The 18365-nt window shown below is 45.8% G+C and overlaps 2 protein-coding genes across 21 annotated transcripts in view; one reads left to right on the forward strand and one right to left on the reverse strand.

Annotated features, from left to right (window-relative positions):
• The window catches only part of TCTN1 (tectonic family member 1), a 34984-nt gene extending 30709 nt beyond the window's left edge, over window positions 1-4275 (forward strand). For both annotated transcript variants that reach the window (XR_003238135.2, XR_011994640.1), the window contains one exon: window positions 16-4275. The gene's annotated coding sequence lies outside the window, so the exon portion shown is untranslated. The remainder of the gene's footprint in view (window positions 1-15) is intronic.
• Window positions 1-18365, reverse strand: part of HVCN1 (hydrogen voltage gated channel 1) — a 38921-nt gene that overhangs the window by 1839 nt on the left and 18717 nt on the right. For 10 of the 19 annotated variants that reach the window (XM_072722825.1, XM_072722835.1, XM_072722839.1 and 7 more), the window contains 4 exons: window positions 9767-10036; window positions 5280-5384; window positions 2417-2648; window positions 313-425 (listed from right to left, as the gene is read on the reverse strand). In XM_072722825.1, coding sequence (XP_072578926.1) covers window positions 313-425; window positions 2417-2648; window positions 5280-5384; window positions 9767-10036 — 720 coding nt within the window. Of the gene's footprint in view, window positions 1-189; window positions 426-2416; window positions 2649-5279; window positions 5385-9766; window positions 10037-18365 lie in introns of those variants that run through there. The other 9 variants (XM_072722824.1, XM_072722831.1, XM_072722826.1 and 6 more) reach the window with 1 other exon arrangement.

The raw sequence follows: 18365 nt of genomic DNA on the forward strand, positions 1-18365 counted from the left end.
TCTGAACCTTGCCAGGGACGTGGCAATCATTCGATGGGCCCCAAGGATGCAAAGCTGAATGGAGGCTACATTCCTGGTGGAGTCTGCCAGTGGAGCCTGCTACGGTCAGCTGGGACCCAGTGGGTGACTGCAGTGACAGGAGGTCCAGAGGAGGGACACCTGGCATAGCTCTGGGGAAGGAGGTGATGCCTAATCTGAATCTGAAAGGACAAGGAAGACTGAGCAAAGGGTGATGTCTGAGCAAAGGCCTGGCGGAGTGAAGCTCTGTGCTGAAGGCAAACAGATGGCATTTTCCCAAAAATGTCTTCTTACCTTCTCAGAGCAGCTGAATTCAAGGTGTTGGATCTTGGCGGCCAACTGTATATTCATCTGTTTTAACCTCAGCAGTTGTCGTTCTGAACGTGTCTTAACCGAGATAATTATTCCTGTAAAATAACTGAGGGTCTCAGTGATAGAGGTTTCTAATTTAACCATTTGAAAACAAAACAAAACAAAACAACAACCCTGTATTCCTTATAAGTGTATATAGTTGGGAAGAATGGTGACAGACAAAACAGTCCATTTGCTTAAAGGCATCAGAACTAGGAGGGTCAGAATTTTTTTTTTTTTTTTTCCTGAGCTACTCACTACCCAGTTGTAAAATATTTCCTTTCAGCTCACTTGGGCTAAGAATTCCTTAATAGTCATTGACCAGATGAGTGTTAAGCTCCTTCACATGTAAGCAGCAATACTGTACACAAAAGTTCAAGGCTGGAAATGCTCAAGCTTAGCCTTGGGATTGTCACTTTCTCAGTTTTCTGCCTTCCACAGCTACAGCCAGGTCAGCTGTCAGGTAATCAACTATGTCTTGGCCAACAGAGGGGTTATCAGCCTTATCTGATAGCTCCTTTATAAATGCCCACACCACAGTGGGGACATGGCCTCAAGAGACTGTGCAGCAACAGGGGATGCTCTGCACCTTCCAAGTAAGAGAGACCATGTCTGGACTTGGTGGCCATGACGCCCGGGAGCAATGGCCCCTGGTCCCTGGCATTCTTGGTTGTCTGAGTCTAGTTAAAGCTTGTGTTGCTTTTTTAGACTTCTCAGACTGTCCTGCCACTATATTTGATAGCAGTGCGGCAATGGCGTTAGGCAGTCCTATGGCCTGCTACCATTAAGACAAAGAAAATTAACAAATCTCAGGCTTCTGGTTTTATCTGCAAAAGCAAATGTCACCATGGTGTGATAGAGTAATGGGTAGTAACTGTGTTCATGAGTCATTCATAGTTAGTAATGGTTCATCTACCTCAATGGCACATAACCTTTGCACAGAGTATTTTTCTGTTCAATGAATAATGAATTAGTATAAGCTTATTCAATAAGTGAAAAGCTTCCTTTGTTTCCTTTGACAGCCCAAATGAATATGCTTAATGGGCTTTCATCAGTAGATCTGAACTGGCTCCTAAAACCAGGGGGAGCCCACAGTGTCCACAGGCAGAGCCCCTCACACAGCCCTGAGTTGGAGATATGACACTTTACCTGCCAGCTCCCTGTGTTCACGTTAGAGGGCTCCATGCCTGTCTCACTCACTCTCCTTGCCTATGACCTACAGCCTGGCCTGCTGAGCCCTTGTCTGGGGATGCCCAGACCTGGCTGGACACCCTAGGCACCTGCTAGCACTTCAAAAATAGATACCCTGTGAGGGTCTACCCTAGACTTCCAGAAGCACTGGACGTGATTCTGATGTGGTGGGTTCACAGATGGATTTGAGTACCTCCGACTAGTTCACTGAGAGCTGAGCAGCTAATAGCAGAAACATGGCTTCTCAGAAACAAAGCCTCTCTGCACCACTAGGATGTGTGTAATAAGGAGTAGGATCTCTACCTGAAGTCTGGTAGAGCATTATCTCCCCAAGTGTGTTCTCTAGAGCCAAAGTCTACAACATGTTAACAGGGGTTATTTCTGCCTGAGGTGTCCACTTGGTTAATCTGGGGAACCCAGAGTTCTCAGAGTCTCCCTCATGCCAACAAATGCTGTGACTTCCTCCAAGGGGCAGAATCCAGGGTGCTGCATTTCTCAGCATCCTTGCCCCCACCCCCCGGGGATGAGGCTTGGGAGAATGTTCTTAGGAAACACCAAATTAAAAACAAAGGTGCTCTGGGAACCAAGCTGGAGGGACTTAACCAGAGATTAGTCTGGCCTCTTCTATAAATATCTTCTAGTAATCAGGAAAATAAGGCCTGACAGAGAAAAGTGGTCCCTCTGAGCATGTCTTAGTTTGTAACCATAGGGGCAGTGGTGGGACACCAAATCAGATCACTTCATTTTTCTCTGGAAAACACTAATCAGGAGGAGATGGAGCCAGGACCTGGGGGTCTACTCCCAGGCTCCACCCACCCAGCACTCCCTCTGTGGCTACCCCGAGCAGGGGCCATACCGTTGATGATCCGGGCCACCCGCCACAGCCGGAGCAGAATCAGCAGCCCAAGAGCCTCAAACTCATGCTTCTGGAACAGGAGGACAAGGTCGAGGATGAAGGAAACCACCACCACAAAGGTGTCCAGGATTTCAAACTTGTGGTGAAAGAACTCCAAGCGGAAGACAAATAATTTTAAAAAAACTTCTATCATAAAAAGCGTCAAGATGGCAAAGCTTGAGTAGTGGAACACCTGGAGATGACAGAGGAGGCACAGTGAGAACAGATCCAGGGCTGGCCACAGGCTGGGGGCATGGCACACAGAGGACCTGGCCTTGAGCGCACCTGCCCGGGCACCAGAGAGTGAATGCATTCGTCTGACCCATCCCAAACTCCACCAGAGCTCTTCTCCAACTGGGGCTACAGCTGGGGCACCGCAGACAAGGGCTCTGCTCTGCCCTCTGCTCCCATTGGCAGGATTGAAAACCTCCACCATGCCCTTTGGCCCAGTAATTCCAATGCTAGGAATTTAGCCTAAAGCTATGTTCGCTCACATGTGCACAAAGGCATGTTGTAGCAATATTTGCTGCAGCATCATTTGCAGACAAAAGACTTTCTACATCATTTGTAGAATAGAAATATCTGTTAGAGGGCACTTGTCAAATGCATTACAGTGCCTCCAAATGGAGCTCTATGTAATTGTTAAAGACCAAGGCTGACTCTTAAGTACTGACTAGAAATGATCACCAAGGTAGATGGTAATTAAAGAGGGTTGCCAGATCTTGATTTATAAGTACTAGTTTTCATTCAAGTAACCACTTCCATTCTAGGACAGGGAAAGTACAAAGTGAGCTGGGACATTATATTGGGCCAGAAAGCAAGGAAATGCTCAAAGACTATGTAGTCATGTTAAAAGGATATAGCAGTCAGCTTAAAGAGACTCACAGTGACCAAATTTAGTGGGGCAATTCGGACACTGAACAGAATAACTATGATTGTAATACACTGAATAAAAAAAAATAATTCATGAGTCCTTAGTGATACACACAAACATGGGGAAAAAAGGAAAGCTCCTCTTTATATATATAAAAATAAAACACCAAAAAACCCCACCTACTAGATGTAAAATGAGTGCTAGAAATCTCAGTTTGCATCCCCCAGTGTATTCATTGACTTGGGCAGTGACCATCAGGTGGATGTTAATTGGGGATGGAGGATCTATACATGGCAGTCAAGTGTCACTGTGCAGATTATTTATAACTGCAACAGGAAAGTGCCCCTGGACAGTGGAACAGCTCAGCATTTACTACCTTAAGTGATCCCACTGAGTATCAGTGATAGTGACATGCCACGCTATAAGGAAAACAGCCCATCAGCCAAGCACTGAAAAGTGCTAACTGGACCCTTGCTAACTGGACCTAACCTCTGGTGTACAGAGGTTACAGAACAAGGACAAGGTAAGAATATGAACAAATTGAAGGACCTCTGGGGAAACAGACAAGTCCAGAATGTGGGACATCCTACAAAATGACTGGCTAGATTCTGGGCAGGGGGCAAGGTGGGAGGATTCTTCTAGATTAAAAGAGACTGAGGAGATACAACCAAGTATCATGTCAGAAGTCTGGTTTGAAAAGAAAAAAAGCATTATAACAGATATTCGTGGGACAAATGAGGGAAATTTGAATATAAACTGGTTATGGAATTATAATTTTTTAGGTGTGGTAATGTGATTACGGTTCTGTGAGAGAAAGATCTTATTCTGAGGCATATTGAAGAATACTTCAATATGTGTGTCCTGATGTCTAACTTACTTTCAAATAGTCAAGAATACATGAATGTGTTTGTGGATATATAGAGAAATAAAGCAAATGTAGCAAAAAGTGTATTTGCCATTTTTCATTTTAAAAAGTTGTGGGAGGGCAGCCCAGGTGGCTCAGCGGTTTAGTGCTGCCTTCAGCCTGGGTTGTGATCCTGGAGACCTGGGATCGAGTCCCACATCGGGTTCCCTATGGGGAGCCTGCTTCTCCCTCTGCCTGTGTCTCTGCCTCTCTCTCTCATGTTCTGTGTCTCTCATGAATAAATAAATAAATAATATTAAAAAAAAAGTTGTGGGAAAAGGCACAAGACAGTGAGGGGCACCTGGGTGGCTCCATCAGTTAAGTGTCTGCCTTTGGCTCAGGTCTCAGGGTCCTGGGATTGAGCCCCACGTTGGGCTCCCTACTCAGCAGGGAGTCTGCTTCTCCCTCTGCCCCTCCTGCTCCCGCTCCCCCTGCTTGTACACACACTCCCTCGAAAATGAATTAAAAAAACAAAAAAAAAACTTAAGGAAAAAAAAAAAGTACAGCAAGCATGTCACTGATTGTGTTAAAAGGAGAGAGAGGAAAAATATTCATCCATCTGCGGAAGGACTTGGGCTGGCCAGAGAAGAAAAGCTAGCAGCTGCCTTGGGAAAGCTGGACAAATGTCTGGGATGGGCTCAGGCAGCAGCTGTGAATTGGGGAAAAACCAGTGGGCAGATCTCCAGCAGAGGGACCACGTCAGAATGTTGACAGGCTGTGAGAAATAGCTCATCTGCTGCTAAACATGGGATGGTATCACGCCCTTGGTTAGATCCTCCCTCTAGAAGCAGTGACACACCCCAGCTTCGCGGTCTAGCACCACTCGAGATTCAAGCCATCAAGTAAAATGAGAAGGTTTCCTTCTATAGTAGATGCTTGTCTACAATTTTGGAAAGAAAGACATTTTCTCTGCTCTTTCGTTAAAAGCACCCAATTGACTTAGTCCATTAAGGACTTGCTACTCCCAGGTGGGTGCAATCTGCCCCCCTCTGCCCACCTCAGGAAACATAGACGTGAACTGTAGTAAGGGGCCGCTGGCACTCTACCTTGGTGGCATAGTTATTCTTGTCACCCTGGATGATCTTCAGGTCCAGAATGAGCTCGGCCAATACCAGGAGGGCATCCAGAATGACCAGGCAGATGATGATAACCTGCAGACCAAGGCAAGGAGCGAGAAACTGTGAGACCTTTCATCTTGAAGGGCCAGAAACATTTAAGGGAAACCATTAGGTGAAGATGCCAAGGATGAGAGCCTGCTGCCCACTGGCGAGTGCCTTCTAGGCCCGTCGGCCACCACTCGCCCCCCAGCCAGTTCCTGTCCTCCTAGAGCTTCTCTGCATGGGTGACAGTCACCACTGGTCTTTTGTATTCATTGACTGTTTCTCAGCATCTCCCAAGCAAAACTGCTAATTCCTAGATGGCAAAAAAAAAAAAAAAAAAAAAAAAAAAATTTAAGTTTAATTTTCCTATTTCTGGAGATTTTCTTGCCAGGGTATACCCAGAACAGATGCTCAATAGATAATTAAAAAGATCTGCCTCAGAGATCTGAGTCACAGAAGGCCCGCTGGGGACTGCTTTCCTTTGGGTAGTGAGATTACGATGATGTCCACTGTATGCATGAAATAGCTTCTGCCTGGAGCCGGCAATACCTGCCCCTGCTCACTGTGCTCATTAGGGGTAACAGGCTGATGGAGTCCTAGTTCCTGGGGACCGAGGAGAGGTGTGGGAAAGACAATCTCAGCAGCTCTGTGACCTGCTGGTGGAGGAGGACGGTGGGGACCAGGGTGCATCGCCTGTGTGCTCTCATTGACAGTGACAGAGGCGGTGGACACACTGGCAGGGGCTCTAATGGCAGGGCAAGGGGCTACAGGGTTTGGTGGCAGAAATGGCAGCAATGGGAAGAACCCCAAAGGCCACCGTGTCATCCTTCTCTTCCCTTGGGAATTCTGGGCCTTCACTGTGTCCCTCAGGGCCCCACGTCCTACACCTGCTGCTCTTAGGTAGATGCCACGCGTTCGTCTGCCATTTCCTTGGCAGTGCCCGTGCCCTCAGGTTGGAAGGGAACAGGCCTCAGTAAAGACGGACTTGTAAACCTTTTGACCATTTCAGCCCATAGCTAATCATTTCAGTAATTAAAGTGTTTGAGGACATGGTTTACTGTGAAAATTACATGGCAAATTGCTTTGTAATGAAGTTTTTCATACGTATCCAAATTCAGTAGCTCAGTAAAGATTCAAGCCTCTGGCAGCTTGATTTTCTTCTCTTCTCTCTTCTTCTCTCCCTTCCTCCCTTCCTTCATCCTTGGTTTTATTTTAGAGCTAAAGGGATGTGAGAGCTCATCTGGTCTAAGAACAAGGCGCACAGACATTAAAAACATTTTATGGCTTCTTCCTTTTCAGCCATAAAAAGGAAGACGCCCTGATACGAGCTACAACCTGAACGACTGGAGAAGACACGATGCTGAGGAAAGAAGCCGGACACAGAGACCACACATTGTCTGATTCCATTTATATGAAGAGTCCAGGACAGGTGAGTCTGTACACCTAGAAAGCGGATAAGCGGTTATCAGGGGCCAGGGGCTTATTGTTTAATGGGTACTGGCTCTCCTTTTGGGGTGATGGAAGCATTCTGGAATGAGATGGTGGTGGTGGTTGCACAGCATTGTGAATGTGCTAAATAAATGCCGCTGAATTATGCACTTTAAAATGATCGACTTTACGTCATTTTCTCAAGAAAAGCCTCAATTAAAACAGACCTAAGGTCACAATGTGTGGGTCCCAGTCCTGGCCTCTGTCAACTAATCCCCAGAACCTGAATTTGCCACTTCCGAAGGCAGCACTATTTCTGAGGGGAGTCACATCACAAAGAGAAATGCTGAGAATTCAGGTGAGCTGGTTAGTTCCAAATCCAGACGAGGCAAAGAGGGCCAGGCCTCTGCAGCTCTACGGAGTACAGGCTCTGGGGCTGCAGCCCTGGGCCGCCTCTCACACTAGCCTAGACCTTGGGCATCTCTCAAGACTGATCAGCCTCCGGTGTTAACTCTAGGCTTTAACATCCTCTTGGAGAAAATGGGGTCGACCAAATTTTCCACCGTAGAACGACAGTGGTAGCATGATATGAGGTAATGTGCAAGGGGTGCTTAGTACAGGGCCCAGCCATAGTGAGCAGGTAATGAAGTGAAGATCCTTGACCTTTCTGAGTGTCCTCCACTGGCTCAGCTACGCTGTCCACCCATGGATTCCACAGCAGCCCAACACACCCCACATTCTCTCCCTTGCTTGTACCATTCTGTGTGAGAAGTGATGGCAATTAACTATATATCAGGTCTCCTAGGCTGCTTCAAACCATGGAAACAGGTAGAGAATGCATCCAAGAAAGGGATACCAGAATCTTCTTGCACGTTGATTCTACTGGCTGAGATCAAACCCCTGAACTGAAATCCCCAGCTCCATAGTGGTCTCCCTAAGCCCCTCTACAAATCAGGTTGTGTGACTCCATCCCACCCATACATTTAGATTTTCCATGGCCACCCACTGCCCACAGATGACCTCCTAGCACCTCCTCTCTTGCCAAGTTATCCCTCTAATTGCTATACACATCAGCCATGTAGACCCTTCTCAATTCCAGGAATGCGGCAGATCCTCTGCAAAGGCAGCCCCTCTGCCTGGCAAGCTCCTCCCCTTCCCATTCAGAGCCTGGCCCAACCTTCAGGTGTTAGAGGAAATGTCATCTCCTCCATGACACATCCTCTGACACCCAATCCTAGGTCAGGTGTCTCCCTACCCCTAGGATCTCTTAGAGCCCCCTTCTGTTTCCCTACAGAGGGTTTCTCTTCACTTGTAACCAGCATCATCTGGGCGACAGCACCTGGAGCGCCTGCCTCTCCACAGGCCATGGGTCCTCTGAGAGTGACGGGGTATATCTGCCATGCTTGCCACTCTATCCCCCCACAACAGTGGGTGCTCGAGAAGCAACTGTCAAGTGAATGACTAAGCAGCCCTACTTATGTTTCAATGGTCAGTCATCTTCTCCAGTAGGAGTGTCCTTAGAGGTCCTAGCTCAGGGGGCAGCCCCGTGACCCAATCAGGAGATGAAGGCCCTCCCCGAGCAGGGAGGTCCAGGGTTCCCCTTGCAGCTGGAAGGAAACTGGCTCTGTCTTTCTGCTTCTGAAATTGAGGGTTTGGGATTTCAACCCCAACAACTTAATACCACATTTCCTTTCCTGTCACAGACACATAGGAATGCACTGAGCCTGCTGGGCTGTTTGGCCTGTTTCATTTCTCTATGCTACGTGAAAGCAAGGAAAAGACCAAAATAAAATTTTTTTTCTATTTTACCCTGGAACAAAGACAAGTGATGGGAGGGGCAAGGGCTGTTTCTGCTTCCAGAAGGGAAGTCAGCTCTGGGGGGGGCGGGGGGTGCTGGTTTATTTCAGTTCAGGAGGACACCTACAACAGGGTCCCCAGAATGATTCCACTTTGGGACCTGGGCTGACAAGAGGCTGCGTGATTCCCTAGTGTCCCTGGGTCTCCTGCATTCACCTGGGCCTCTCAGAACAGGTTTCCAGACACCCGCCTGCCCAGTTGAGGGCTGGGGGCTAAGACAGCGCCCATCAGACTCAACCCGCACTTGTGCTTCAAAGTCAGATGCCAATAGACACCGAACCCCTCACTGTTCTCTGAAGTCTGCGTGTCCTTCTCAGGTTCTCCTGTACGTGCACCAGGAGGTCGGTGGTGGGCGACACCGGGCTCCACGAGATAAGAGAGTGAAGCCCCTGTGGTGATAAGTCTGTAAGGCACAGGACCCTCTTGGCCTTGTTCCACTCAGGGCAGGCCCTCTGTGTTGGCTGAGTGAGTGCAGGAATGTTTTCTCTGCCTCCAATATCTTCGCTTTCGTTTATTTTTATGAGCAGGTACACTAAAATCTGCATAACATAAAATTTACCATAACAAAATCTGAATCATTTTCAAGTTGGCACATAGCTCAGGGGCAGGGGCACATTCCCCAGGGGGTGCAATCGCCACCACCATGTAGCTCTGTAATGTCTTCATGACCTTACATGGCAACCTGTGGGCGTGAAGTGGTCCCTTGCCATCCTGCCTTCCCTTCGACCTGTAACCACCTGTGCTGTCTATCTCTGTGGATTTGTCTCTTGTGGACATTTCACATAAATGGAATCCTACAGTATGTGGTCTTTTGTGCCTGACCTCTTCCGCTGAGTGTCATGTTCTCCAGGTTCATCCACTCATGGTAGGAGTCAGTGCTTCATTCCTCTTCACGGCCAGGTAGGGACAGACCACATCTTGTTTACTCACTTGTCAGGTGGGAGACCTCTCACCTACTTTGGTCCATGACTGGTTTTCTCCCTGACGACACGGGATCCGCCTGGCGCCATGTGGGCACCTGAGCCATGGTTCGTACCCGGGAGACACACGTGGAAGGAACAGGGCAGTGACAGGCCCCCACACTCGCCTCGTGACTACTGGCTGATGGCTCTGTCCCACCCCAGCCTCTGGGGCCTCTGCCCACCTACCTGAAACCTGTGGGAGCTGAAGAGCTTCCTTAATGTGGCCCTGAAGTCGAGGGGGGGCCTGGGCGTGGGGGCCGCAGTGGGGTCGGCTCTGCCCTCCTCGCCCGAGGCAGCTGTTGGTGGCTGCTGCTCCTCCTCTTCATCGTCCTCCTCATTCTCCCATTTCTTATAGTTGACATTCCAGGCATGGTAATCGTCCCCAACGACAGTGAAGTGCTTCAGGAACTTGCTCATCCTTTCTGCCGGAGCCACTCTGGCCCTGCGGGAGGTGGCCTAGAGGAAGTGGGGAGAGAGCGAGCGCTCAGGCCAGGCCCTCTGAGCGCGTCCAGACCATGCGGACCTCACGTTGCTCTGGCAGGGAGTGGGCCTGGGCCGGGCCACAGGGGTGCAGTGTCCTGGCACTCAGAGCACCATGCAAGCAGAGACCGTGAGGTCACGGTGGTTTCTTGTGCTTTTATTTTTGGAATGCAGGGTCTCAGTGCTGGTGAGGCAACAGGAAACCCCAGAAGCCATCAGGCCTGTCACTATGGTCTGGATGGCAATAACCAATGAACTTGGTACCGCAGCCCAGTCACAAAATACCCACCACGTGTAAATACCGGAAGAGCGGCCCCATGGTTCAGAGACATCACAACCTGAAAAACCGGAGGCGAGAGTTGGCAGGGCAGGGGTGTGGAAAGCCAAAAGTAAAAGTACCCAGAGTTTCACAGAAAACTGAGGCCCCCCCCCCGCCCCACTTCATGCCACAGATCAGTTCTTGAAATGTGAGTAGCAAATAGATTTTCCTAAGTTCAGCCAGTGCTATTTTAAGTCTACTATGGACAGTTGTTTAAAGACAAATGACTTCAAAGCAAAAAAGCAAATAATCCTCCCTTTGCCCAACTTACCCTACCAGATATCAAACTTCTATAAAGTTCAATAATGAAGACTTTGGGGTATGAGTCCAAGAATGGGCAATATGATCAGCGGAACAGGAAAAGAGAGCCCGACCAGACCCATACCCCTGTAGGAAACTGAATGTGATGGTGGTGGCAGTACAGATCAATGGGAAAGGGCTAGAGAGGTCAGGACATCTGGCCTTCACAATAGGAAACCAACCAACAAACATAAAAGATCCCTACCTCACATCCTACACAGAATAAATTTCAGATGCATTAACTGTAACATATATACATTAAAAAAAAAAACTTTAAAAGTATTACAACAAAAATATAGGCAAGTGTCTTCATGATCTTCAAATAGGGAAAGGTTGCTTAAATAAGACACAAAACAAAACAAATGGATAGATTTGATTCATCAAAACTAAAAGCTTTTATGTTTCTCTCTCTCTCTTTCTCTCTCTCTCTCTCTCTCACACACACACACACACACACACCACAGTCACATAATGTACTTAATAGAGGTTTAGCATCCAGAATATATAAAGAAATCATACAAATTAGAAAAAAAAAAGATGACTCCATTGAAAATTGGTCAATGAATATTAACAGGCAGGTCACCCAAATGGCAGAGACACACAACCTCACTAGGACTCAGGAAAATGTGAATGGCAAGAATTCTAAAGTCTGCAATAGCAAATGTTGGTAAAGATGTGAAGCAATGGGGTCTTGAACACTAAACACAGTAATTGACACTGGCACCACCATTTTGGGAACTAATCTGACACTGTTTTGTCAAGTTAAAGCTGTACATATCTTTCCTTAATAATCTAGTGATTCTATCCCGAAAAAGTCTCCAAAGAGAACCCCTCTCCATGTGCTCAAATCAGTGATATGTTTAAGAATGATCACTGCAAATGTCCACCTAAATGGTGGGAGATAGAAGAATGAGCCTTCTCTAGTCATGGAATGGAATACTATATAGCAGTTAAAATGAATGAGCTTCATTACTGTGTATCACTGATGACATCCACAGGTATCCACTTGGCAGTACTGAACATAGTAGATCAATCCTTCCTTCACTGGCTTCTGGGACTCCATACTCTCCCAGTTTTCCTCCCACCCCAATGGTTACTTCTTATTAGTCTCTTTTGCTGGATTCCATTAAGAGAAAGACCATATATTTAAGTATTGACATTCCTAAGGCTCAGGTGTCTCTTCTTCACACTCAGTTCCTAGGGCTTCTCATTCAGAGGAATAGCTTTATTTATTTATTTTTAAAAGATTTTATTTTTTATTTATTCATGAGAGACACAGAGGGAGAGAGACAGAGGCAGAGACATAGGCAGAGGAAGAAGCAGGCTCCATGAAGGGAGCCTGATGTGGGACTCGATCACAGTACTCCAGGATAAAAACCTGAGCCAAGGTCAGATGCTTAACCACTGAGCCACCCAGGTGTCCCTCAGAGAAATAGCTTTAAAAGCCATCTGTACATGAATTATACAGAAACACTATCTCTGATCCCAACCTCAACTAAGGACATCCACCCTTAGTTATCTAAAAGGCATCTTCTATACCTGGCATGTTCAAAGCAGAATTACTCATCTGCAACCCAAAAAGTCCCCATCTCAGTTTAGGGCATTTCATTTGTCTAGTTCCTTAGGCCAATAACTTTGGCATCGTTCTTTAAATGTCTCTCTCCTCATTCAATACTAACCTAACAGTAAATTTCGTTGGCCCCACCTGTAAACTACTTTCCAATAAAGACCACTTCTCGCCATCATTTCTTGCTATCTGTTGCCTGGATTACTACAGCAGCCTCTAACCTCCTCCCAATATCCATTCTCCATCCAGCAACTTGAAAGAACTTTCTCAAATATAAATGAGATCATGTCATGCTCTTCCTTAAAACCTTCACACGTAAAAACAAAAAAACAAAACAACAAAACCTTCACATGGTTTTTTTTTTTTTTCCAGCCTACTCAGGCTTTCTTCCTGGAAATGTCTTCCCCCAGACATCTGTATGGTTCACACCTTCACTTAGGTCAGGCTTCTGCTCAAATATCACCTCCATTGAGACCTTATCTGGTCGCCCTTCCTCAGTCACACTGCATCCACTTACATCGTCCTTCATTTTTTCCTTTCTTTTTGTTTAAGATTTTTAAAGTAATCTCTACACCCAACATGGGGCTCAAATTCACAGCCCTGAGATCAAGAGTCGCACGCTCTACTGACTGATCCAGCCAGATGCCCCTCATTTTTCTTTATTGCACTTATTGGTGACATTATATATGAACTTGTTTATCTGTTTATCATCTGCCTCCACCCCCAGACTCTAAGCTCCATGAGAGAACTTTTTCCATCTCAGGCAAATGGCACGCCCAGTATCTTGCACTTAATACACACTCAAAAACAAATATTTAAGTGACTGAATAAATACATAAATGTGGATAGGTCTTTACAAATATGTTGAGGGGTGCCTTGGTGGCTCAGTTGGCTGAGCGTCCAACTCTTGTTTTTGGCTCAGGTCATGATCTCATGTGTTGTGAGATCAAACCCTACACTGGGCTTTGTGTTCAGTGGGGAGTCTACTTAAAGATTTTATCCCTCTGCCCTGCCCTGTGCATGTGCTCATGCATTCTCTTTCTCAAATAAGTAAATACATCTTTTAAAAAATTAAAAATATGCTAAGTTTGGGGGTACCTGGGTGGCTCAATTGGTTAAGTGTCTGACTCTTGATTTTGGCTCAGGTTGTGATCTTAGGTGTTGTAAGATTGAGCCCCACCTTTGGGGTCTGTACTGGGCATGGAGTCTGCTTAAGATTCTCTCCCCCTCCCCTTACCCCTCCCCCCACCCTCTCTCCCTCTCAAAAAAAATATGTATGTTAAGTTTAAAAAGAAGATATATTAGAATATGAATATAATATCACTTAAGTAAAATTAAAAAAATACATGCAAAATATTACTATATGCTGTTTTAGATAAGTATAAAGTGGAAGTGTAAACATACTAAAGAATAGGATTTCTCTTTCTGGTCATGATAGAATAACTGGTAGAAGATTAGGCCTCTTGGGATCCCTGGGTGGTGCAGCGGTTTGGCGCCTGCCTTTGGCCCAGGGCACGATCCTGGAGACCCGGGATCGAATCCCACGTCGGGCTCCTGGTGCATGGAGCCTGCTTCTCCCTCTGCCTATGTCTCTGCCTCTCTCTCTCTCTCTCTCTCTCTCTCTCTCTCTGTGTGTGTGTGTGTGTGTGTGTGTGACTATCATAAATAAATAAAAATTAAAAAAAAAAGATTAGGCCTCTTGCCATAAAAAAAACTACAAAACTGGATAAAACATATGAAATTTACTGCGGTCCCTGAGAGAAGAGAAACAGGTAAGGTGAGCCCCACACTCACCCTGGCTTTCTGCCTAGAGTACTTTCTGGACTGTAGCAGCAAAGACCATAGCTCAAGGCTATTGAGCCTCCCTCCCTCAAGAATTTGCATGGCAAAGTACCTGAGAAATGGAAGCTCTACAGAGAAGGAGCTCCAAAAAATCAAACTTTAGCTGAATTCTAAACAGCTGAAAAACTACCAGAGATGACACAAGGCAAGGTTGGGAGAGATGTGAGTTCCAAACATCCAAAGTAGAAATATCTTGTTGAATACCCTGAGCATTCAGTAGAAATTCCAGAAAGGTCATGCCATATTAGTAGGTATAATCTAGCTGTATAGTAAGAACTACCTTAGATCTGTCCCAAATACACTTTAAAAGAAGCCTTGAAAAGATCAAGCAGATGCCCATGTAAATTGACTGCCTATTGGAATAAAACTCAAACTCTATTAGGAAGAACAAAAAACACTCAATAATGTAGCATTTATAAATACACAGTATGCAGTAAAAAATTACTAGACAGATAAAGCAGAAAAACATGACCTATAACCAGTGGAAACATTAGCTTACCAGCTTAAAATGGACAGAGATAATAGAATTGGCCAACAAAGACCTGTGAATAGCTATTATAAATATGTTCAAGGATTTCAAAGAAAATATGAGCTTAATGAGGGAACAAATAGAGACTCTTTTTTTTTTCAGATTTTATTTATTTATTCGAGAGACCCCACAGAGAGACAGAGACATAGGCAGAGGAAGAAGCAGGCTCCCTGCAGGGAGCCCAGTGCCGGACTCGATTTCAGGACCCCAGGATCACGACGTAAGCCAAAGGCAGATGCTCAACCACTGAACCACCCAGATGCCCCAAACAGAGACTCTTTTTTTTTTTTCAGAGACTCTTAATAAAGAAATGGAAAAAATATATATATAAATCATATATATATAATATATTTATATATATAAATCATATATATAATATATACTTATATATATATATCAAAATGGGCTCAAATCATATATATATATATTAATATATATTTATATATTAATATATATATTATATATATAATATATATTTAATATATTTTTATTTATATATAATATATATTTATATATATATATAAATCAAAATGGGCTCAAAGCTGATTAGATACCATAGGACAAAATATCAGTGACCTTAAAGACACAGCAACAGAAAATATCAGGTGGAAACATGGTGAGAAAAAAAGGCAAGGGGGAAAAATAGAGCCTTAGGGACAATATCAAGTGATCTAATACACATGTACGTCATGTACCAAAAGATGAGCAACTGGGGCAGAAAGAATTTGGACAAATAATGGGCTGAAAAATACTTTGCAATTTTTTAAAAAAGATTTTATTTATTTATTCATGAGAGACACACACAGAGAGAGGCAGAGACACAGGCAGAGGAAAGAGCAGGTTCCATGCAGGGAGCCCAATGTGGGACTCGATCCCGGGACTCTGGGATCATGCCCTAAGGCGAAGGCAGACACTCAACCACTGCCCAGGAGTCCCAAAACTTCACAATTTGATGGAAAAATATAAACATGTAGATCCAGGAAGCTCAATGAACACCAGGGAGGACAAACATAAAAACAAATGGACTGGAAGGAGACACCAAATTCATGATGGTGGTTGCCCTGCAGGTAGGTGGGTAAGAGCCAACAATGGAAGGAGTCAAAAAACACCTGAGTGCTATCTGAAAAACAGCCTTTCTTTAAGATTTTATTTATTTGACAGAGAGGGAGAGTACAAGCAGGGAAAGGGAGAAGCAGACTCCCCGCTGAGCAGGTAGCCCAATGCAGGGCTCCATCCCAGGACCCTGGGATCATGACCTGAGCCAAAGGCAGATGCCTAACCGACTGAGGCACCAAGTGCCCCTGAGAAACATTTTTTTAAATTAGATAAAGATTTGAGGAAGGGACGCCTGGGTGGCTCAGCAGTTGAGTGTCTGCCTTTGGCTCAGGGCGTGATCCTGGAGTCCAGGATCAAGTCCCGCATCGGCTCCTTGCCTCCGGGGGAGCCTGCTTCTCCCTCTGCTTATGTCTCTGCCTCTCTCTCTGCATCTCTCATGAATAAATAAATAAAATCTTAAAAAAATAAAAAAAACAGATTTGAGGAAAACATGACAAAATGTTAATAGCTGTTTATTCAAGATGATGATTATCTAAGTACTTGATAATATTTGTATTCTTTTCTATTTTTACACTTTTCAAAGTAAAATAAAATGATCTCTCTCCAATAATACACCTTGGATAAATACTCAGATTTTTTCATAATGGGTTTCAGGAGCTCAGGAAAGGTTAGAGTCCACAGGGGTTACCTGGTCTGATCTCCCCACTCTTTCAGACATGGGAGCGTTTCTGAGATGGGTTTGTTCAAGGTTTCAGTGCACTTGGGAGTAGAGAACTCAAACTCTCCTGCTCTCAGTCCACTGTCTTTTCATCTGTTCTATGAGGCCTTGTACATTTCCCAACTCCAAATCTGGACAAAGGACACCGCCTCTTGGAATTCAGAAGCCTCCCTAAATTCCACCATTTTCTGGTTAAGTGCCCCGGGGAAGTCTGCACTCCAAAGGCTGCAGGGTGATGTATGGGATGTGTGTGGAGGGGGTGGTGCTTCAAATGCTATATCCAGGAATCCCACCGTTTGGATTCCAGACTGCCTACTCTGCTCAGTCTTCTGTCTGCTTCAGGTGCCTTAGGAGCTCCCGACTGGAGACTTCCTCAGATACTGAGAGGTCCAAGGAGAGCTCATGACCACTGCGTAACCTCCTAAGAGTGAACCTTCTGATTCTTTCCCCATCCATGATCCTGGAGCCCGTCTGGCTCTGCTCTCCCCACATATGCTATTCATTTCTTCCTCTTCTACCACCCCAGTCCAAGCCTTCATCCTGTCACCCAGAAGACTACAACAGTCTCCTCATAGATTGCTCTCCCTGGACCCAGTTCTTCCAGTGCATTCTCCAACCAGTAGCCTGAGCAGACCTAAGAAACCCTTAACTCTGATCCCAGCACCTGATCATATCACAGCCCCCTGCTTTTTGGATAAAAATCCAAGATCCTTCCTATGACATACACAGCCCTGTGGGAGTTGATCTAATCTCCTTCCCCATGACCTGCTCACCACACTCCAGCCATGCTGATTGCCCTTCTCTTCCTCCAATGCTCTGCACTGTCCCCAGGCTCAGTATTCACATAGGCTCTTCCCTCAACATGCACTACTCTTCTCCCAACTCTGAGCTTGGTTCACTTCTATGCCTGCTTGAGCCTCAGCTGAAATGTCCCTTTCTCAGAGAGGCCCTCTTCCTTGACCCCTAAAATCTAAATCAGACCCCTTCTCAATTTTATAACCTCTGTTTTTTACAGTTTCTAATCAGGATTTTTTGTGTGTGACCATTTATTACTTCTCTTTCCATACTAGCAGTTAGGCTCCAGGAAAGCAAGGCCTGTGTCCCCAGAGTCTCATGTGACACCTGACCTAGAGCAGAAGCCCATCAAGCATCTATTGGCTGAGGGCACTGATACCCAGTCTCCCATGCTGGGCTGCAGCTTATCTCAGGCTGGACTCTCCATTGTTAGGCTCCTAGGGTTGGCCATGCGCCAGGTCCACAGCTATCCTGAGGTCCTCTGGGCAGCTACTGACCATAATTCCCCTGCCCCCAAAACACTTTACCTGGCAGATGGAAACTTTCTGTGCTAGTTCTCAGTGTGGTGGGAGCCATGGGAGTGCTTTGCAAAAACCACATTTATATTTTACTGGAGAGGAAATTTTTCTTTCTGAAACTGTGTGACCAGTAAAAAGCAACTTTCAGTAATTTGGGATGAAAATGAAAATATTGACAGCACTCAGCAGAGCAGAAAACAACTCTGGTTTTAAGTAAAAAATATGGTATACCCAAAGCAGAGAAGTTTCAGAAAAGGTCAAAAAGATAGCTGATCAGGAAAACGTGGGCTCTGGGGTTCCTCCCACTCTGCCCCAGGAGGATGGAAGGCTGACTCAGTGAGCACCGACCTCGACCTCGGTGCCTAGCCTGGAGCTGCCCCTCCAGAAGTGCTGGCCGTTCCTCTTCGGCAACACAAACTCTCATTTAAACTCCCCTGACTTCATCATCGTCCATGGATATTGTACTTCTTTGCCCACCAGCCTGCTGCCTGGCTCTGCGAGCCCCAGACATTTTAGTCACATGAACTCATAGATCCCCTTTGCAGCTTAAGCTAGATTGAGTTGTGTCTGTCACTTGGAACCCCAACAACTGAGACCAGTAGAGCCCCTGGCACCAGACACCCCTCATCTCCATCTCCCCTGCATCAACCTTTGCCATCCC

This window comes from Vulpes vulpes, chromosome 10, assembly GCF_048418805.1.
Source record: "Vulpes vulpes isolate BD-2025 chromosome 10, VulVul3, whole genome shotgun sequence".
Classification (NCBI taxonomy): domain Eukaryota; kingdom Metazoa; phylum Chordata; class Mammalia; order Carnivora; family Canidae; genus Vulpes; species Vulpes vulpes.